At 42.7% G+C, this 6,114-nt stretch overlaps 2 protein-coding genes across 2 annotated transcripts; one reads left to right on the top strand and one right to left on the bottom strand.

Moving 5' to 3' along the window:
• The first annotated feature begins 2,615 nt into the window (after positions 1-2,615).
• On the top strand, positions 2,616-4,117 carry LOC115562383 (pyruvate dehydrogenase E1 component subunit alpha, mitochondrial). Its single transcript, XM_030383818.2, has one exon. The coding sequence runs from the start codon at positions 2,780-2,782 to the stop codon at positions 4,040-4,042; it is 1,263 nt and encodes a 420-aa protein (XP_030239678.1). The 5' UTR covers positions 2,616-2,779; the 3' UTR covers positions 4,043-4,117.
• Positions 4,118-5,161: 1,044 nt separating this feature from the next.
• Positions 5,162-5,916, bottom strand: RpS26 (ribosomal protein S26). The gene is made up of 2 exons (XM_030383820.2): positions 5,764-5,916; positions 5,162-5,691 (listed from the first exon to the last, which is right to left on the bottom strand). Exon 2 carries the CDS (start codon positions 5,681-5,683, stop codon positions 5,339-5,341), a length of 345 nt encoding a protein of 114 aa, XP_030239680.1. The 5' UTR covers positions 5,684-5,691; positions 5,764-5,916; the 3' UTR covers positions 5,162-5,338.
• Positions 5,917-6,114: the final 198 nt, after the last annotated feature.

Here is a 6,114-nt window from a genome sequence, read left to right as displayed (position 1 = left end):
CTCACTCTCTCTCTCCCATTTCTGTGCCGCAGCAACAGCATGTCGACCAATGACGTTCGACGAAGCTTGCACTGCAGCGCCTACCTGCACGCCATACTTATAACGGAATCTAACTTTGGACAATGGGTGAATACAATACTTACTATAGCTTTGCAGCGATAGAAGAGCTTTGACGAAGAAATATGCAAAGTTGGCCCACTGTCAGCAGTGAATAGATCAAATGTGACATTGCTTAAGATAGCATAGAACAGAAAGAGATGACCATATTACTCTCACTAAATCGCATTGAATAGACGTCTTCTTCTAGCCGTTACACATTATATGCAAAAGCTGAAGTACTCTGTTGAAACGTATAAAGAGGAATCATCAGAATAATGGCTCTGCACCTCTAACAGGGGACTACAAAAGCCACATCCCCAGCCGCACCCGCACCCGCAGCCACAATAACAACAGCAGCAATCAAACGTGTATTTTTTTATCAATCACAAAATAAACATTCAACTCGACTTTATGCGGCGCTTGTAGTGGGAGTAGGCGTCAGCCACAATGCTGGCATATTTTACACTTCTGCTTTCAATACAAACAAATTTTTTATTACAATATTATTGCTGAAGGCATAACATGTGGGTCCCCCTACAGCCAGCCAACCCCACCCACTTTGGCTGATATTTATGTGAAAGTAAAAAATGAATAAATGTTTATATGTATTTGTTTTTGCCATGTGTATATTTGTATTTTAATCTGCACAGCCTTCAACATAATTGAAATGAATGCAACGCCATTTGATGAGGCGCCCATTAACATACCCTCCGTAGGCGTTTGTCTGTATGTATAAAAGGAATGCTATTTTTATGATTTGTTTGACAAGCGCCCAACAACCCCCACTTGAAGGAGAACAGAGAACAACACCTAATAAGATCCGCGACAACCCGAGTCTAAACATATTTTCCACATTATTTCCCATTTTTCAAGACCCAAAATGGCATTGACAAAATACAAAAACGAATATAAAAAGAAAATAAAAATAAAACATATTTATACTTATATATGTATGTGTGTTTGTATTTGTAAGTAAATATATTGCCAGCAACATAAGCACAATAAATGAGCGCAAAAATCAATTGACAATTTATTGTCGAAGGCATAAAAAGCGAGCTGGAACATGGGCTAAAAATCTATATTAAATTACGAGACAGCCAGCCAAAATGGTCAAATAATAATAATAAAACAAACAACAAAAATACGAAGCTTGTGGAAATGGTATGGTCGACTGGACGTTGCCCTATAAATACGTAAAGTTGAGAAAATTTACAAGAGAAAATTATTTTGAAAATAAAATAGACCTTATTTATGTTAAGTCAATAATGAGAAAAACTACAATAAATAGATTAATAAAAGTAGATGTATATTTTAAAAATAATCTTTGTTCTAAACTGTATTTTTAGATATTAGCTACATTTTCCTTCAGCTAACAAAATTTTATTGCAAGATCTAAAATACATAATTAATTGTACTGAATCGAAAGTACTTCAATTCTAATGCTTTGAATATAAGCAAACCCATATTTATAGGGTATACAATCCATATAACACTCCTGAAAACCTTTTGACACAAGTCTGAAGCGACTTGACAGTTGATACAGATCAAAAGAAATATGTATTTAGATAAAAGTCTATTTAGGTATACCCTTAAGACTGACTGCACACATATGTATGTATGTGTATTTGGCCAACTTTATGATACCCTTTATGGCCATTTTTATGTGTTCAGCGTATTAAAAAGAAGGAGAAAAGTCACACGTCTACATATATATGATATATGTATGTATATGCATTGATATAGATGTTTCAGTATTGGCCCTTTATTTTTTTGTGGCCATTGTTGTTGTGCTCAATTGCCTTTAAATTGTGCCGAGTGTTAAGTGGCGCACGTTAAAAAAACATTTAACGTTTTTATTTACGCCTCAAATGGGCAAAAATGCTGCCACAACTCGATTGGGCAGCTGCCGAAAAGGGGGCGGCTGGCGGCCGCAGCGTGGCAGAGGTCAGCACAAGGCAGCGAAAGTGCTTTGTCCTGGCCATGGCATAGATACAATAAAGAATATACCAAAATACATATACATATATACATGATATGAGAAGGTATTGGCCATGGCGAAGAATGGCCAGAACAAAACGGAAATTAAAATAAAATATGACACACGGAATTTTATGTGCTCGACAGATAGTGGAAACTGTGTGCCGACGGAAAATATAGAAATGAAAATAGAAAAACTTTTATTTACGAATTCAGCCACTGCGAATATCAAACGAAGTTTTCTGACTATTTATTCCGCAAGTTCCCAGCCAAATAGAATGGAATAGTTCGAATAAAATGAATCGAATACTAACTAACGTATATAATAATTTCAAGAGAATTTTATGCGAGCAATTTAAGTGTATTTACTTGACATATTAATACAACAAAAGTTCAGATAAATGATAAATCGAATTTTTAAAACACTCTCTCAAAGACTAGTCCTATATTCCATAACTACATGCCCATTTTCTGCAAGGACATTCAGCTTCAGCGGAAATCATAAGTTAATTCAATCTCTAAATCGAGCACTCAATCTGTCTAATTCGAGATAAAATTGTGAATTTATAGATTGTGTTTATGAACAAAATCTATATGAAATTGGGAGCCCATAAAATTCTATTCATATTCGGACACCTACTACGCATAACATTTCAGTTAAAATCCAAGTGAAAAGCAAAAAAATCAAAAGGATATTGCCAGAATGTATCGAAATGTCTTAACGGTTCTATCCGCTCAGCTGCAGCAGCAGGTGAACCGGGCATTGAAGCGCTTCGTCAGCTGCACGGCTGCTCAGCTGCCGCGGCCACTGGCGCCCGGGCACGAGGAGGCAAACGTTGTGAGGCACGAGCCATATGTGGAGGAGGTGCGCCTGGTGCGCATATTCCTAGACTTTAAGCTGTATAAACTGGAACTGGGACCCGATACGCTGGTCGCTTTAACCGCGCAGGAGGCAGCGCTCTATATGAAGCAGCTGTTGGCTATCCGGCGCCTGGAGGCGGCATCTGAGCAGCTGTACAAGGAGCGTTTGGTGCGCGGCTTCTGTCATCTGTCGACCGGACAAGAGGCGTGCGCCGTCGGCCTGTGCTCCGCTCTACGCAAAGAGGATAATCTGGTCGCCGGCTATCGCATTCATGGACTGGCCTACTTGATGGGCGCCACGGCCAAGGGTGTGCTCAGCGAGCTCACTGGCAAGGCGAGCGGCTGTGCCCAGGGAAAGGGCGGCTCAATGCACATGTATGCGCCCAACTTCTACGGCGGCAATGGCATTGTGGGTGCTCAGGTGTCGCTGGGCGCGGGCATTGCCCTGGCCAATAAATATCGGGGCACCGGGGGCATCTGTTTCGCTTTGTATGGCGATGGGGCTGCGAATCAGGGCCAGATCTTCGAGTGCTTCAACATGGCGAAGCTGTGGAAGCTACCGATGGTCTTTGTCTGCGAGAACAACAACTATGGCATGGGTACAAGTGCCTGGCGTTCCTCCAGCAACACTGACTATTACACTAGAGGCGACTTTCTGCCCGGCATCTGGGTGGATGGGCAGGATGTTTTGGCCGTGCGCAGTGCCACACGCTTTGCCATCCAGTATGCCCAGCAACGGGGGCCTTTGGTTATGGAGCTGTGCACCTATCGCTATGCGGGCCATTCCATGTCCGATCCCGGCACTAGCTATCGCACACGCGAGGAGGTGAGTCAGGTGCGCCAGCGTCAGGATCCCATCAATCGGTTCCGCAAGGTCTGTCTCGACATGTCACTGCTCTCCGAAAATCAACTGCGCATCATCGATCAGAGCGTGCGCGAGGAAATGGAACAGGCGATCCAGGCGGCCCGACACGATGCGGAGCTGCCGCTGTCACATCTCGCCAACGATGTCTACTCGGGCAACTGTGCCGAGCTCAAGCTCCGCGGTGTACACGGCCACGACTTGGAGCATGCTCGCAGCAAAGCCACCAGCATGCATAACTAATCATGTTTTTCCTGTGAAACGGACAAAGTATCTCTTTATAGCAAAGCGTACCATGAATAAATTTCTTACTTTATATATACTGCTAGAAAATACTACCCGACTCTTATCATATCACAGGGTATTCAGAATATTATATTTTCATACGTATTTCTTGGTGCTATTGCTCAAGTCAAGTTTGCCATATATGCATTTCTTTTTTTATATTCAACTGTGGAGCACTTGCCATAACCTCCATTAGGATTCGTTTCTCTCTCTGTTCTCCTTCCTCTCTTCGTCTCTCTCTAAGTAATTTATGCTAAATGATCAACGGCAGATGCTTATGTCTACGTTTTATTTGCCAAGCAAAACGAAAACAATAATTTAGCGTGTAGAAGGCGCACAAACTGCTGCACAAGCACAAAAAGCGCAAAATAAATGTAGAGTGGGCTAAAAAGGGGTAAACAGGAAGCGGAAGTACGCCCGCACACACACACGCACAGTGAGCGCACAAACTCATTTGCCTTTGCGCTCACGTTTTCTGCAAAATTTATGCCAAAAAGCAGCATGCAATACATTTTTTTCTCTTCACTGCTGCTGCTTTTGTTGCTTCTTTAGCAGCCGCCTAAAAGTATGCCACAGTTGCGGCAGCTTACGGTATGCTACACTTATTGTGTAGGTTTCAGTTGCTTGCGCCAACCGCCGCTGGGCGGCGCTTTACAAACAAAGATTACAAATTACAGCACTTCGCTGCTTGCATACGTGTGTGCGGGTCGGAATGTATGTTTGCTTTTAATTTGTATGGGTTTCATGTTACGCAGCTTGCAATCTCTGTAGACAAAATATAAATAAATTTATTTTTAACTTAAGTTACCTAACCTCAAAGTATATGCCGGTTCCAATGAGTGTGTGTAAGCCTATTGTGCAGCAAAAAATTACGGCAGGAGCAAGCCGGAAATGAGATATTACACACGACTAAATGCATCACGTATCCGGCATCTGTAGCAAGCCGCCGGGCAACCGGAAGCGCCTGGAATACTGCTGAAAGCCCACCACCTCCCACAGCCAAGCGACATTTCCACGCCAACGAGCAGAGAATCTGAATCAAATATAGCCCGTTCCCATTAACGAATCCTTGATTTGTTTAAAAAAACGAATGCTTATATTTGGCCACGCCGCACAATATCCGAGACGTGCCATTTATCCAAGAATCGTAGCTAGCGTTTACAATAGTGTGTGTGTGGATTGTTGCTGTTGTGGTTGTTGTTGTTTATTCACATTGGCTGTGTATTTATAAGCAAGCCGCATCTTTTAATCAATTTACTTCCTATTCTGGTTGTTGCGCGCCATGTCCTTGGGGAAGGAGCGCACTGGAGGCGTACGCAAGCGACGAGCCTCACGGGAACGATTGCGCACCACCTTGGAGTGGATGGCGCAGGAGACGCAGTAGTGAAGCTTCGCGTAGAGTTTGGGCAGCACATAGGTGTCCCAAATGCTGGCCTCGCTGATATCGCGCACAGCGGCCGCCTCAACAATGTTGCGGATAACAAACTTCTTAATAGCTTTATCCTTGGGCACGCAACGGGCACAGTTGGTGCAGCGCACGGGCTTCACATGGCCGCGATTGTGCTTGTTGCGTCCTCCATTACGGCGCTTCTTCGTCATTTCGGCAGCTGCATAATGTTCAATGGGCAGTCGTTAGCCATTGGGGCATACATTCACAGTTGGATGGCAAGCATATTTACCTTATTTAACAATTGAAAAATCCACGAAGTAAAATCCGCGTGTTCACGCCAGGCGACACTTGTGCGAAAAGGGAGTTGCCAGCTAGAAATTTTTAATTACCAGCAACTCTGGGTAAATAGCGCTGCCACAGAATGAATTGCAGCGTTGCTTTTGAGATATTTTTTATAGTAATAGCGCCGCGTTCAGTCAGCTCAGCAGTTGACTAGCGAGGAAAATTTATTAAAAAACTGCGGAAAATTTTTAATATGCAGAGAAATAACAAGTATTACGGCAAAGTATTACTTAATTGAAGTTGACAATAATTTTAAGCTATGTATAAAACTACTAATAGACAACTTAAAAATGTATAT

Source organism: Drosophila navojoa, chromosome 3, assembly GCF_054131105.1.
Source record: "Drosophila navojoa isolate 15081-1374.11 chromosome 3, UAZ_NAV_1.0, whole genome shotgun sequence".
Classification (NCBI taxonomy): domain Eukaryota; kingdom Metazoa; phylum Arthropoda; class Insecta; order Diptera; family Drosophilidae; genus Drosophila; species Drosophila navojoa.
The sequence above is the reverse complement of the archived record's forward strand: the minus strand, read 5'-3'. Positions and strand labels throughout refer to the sequence as shown.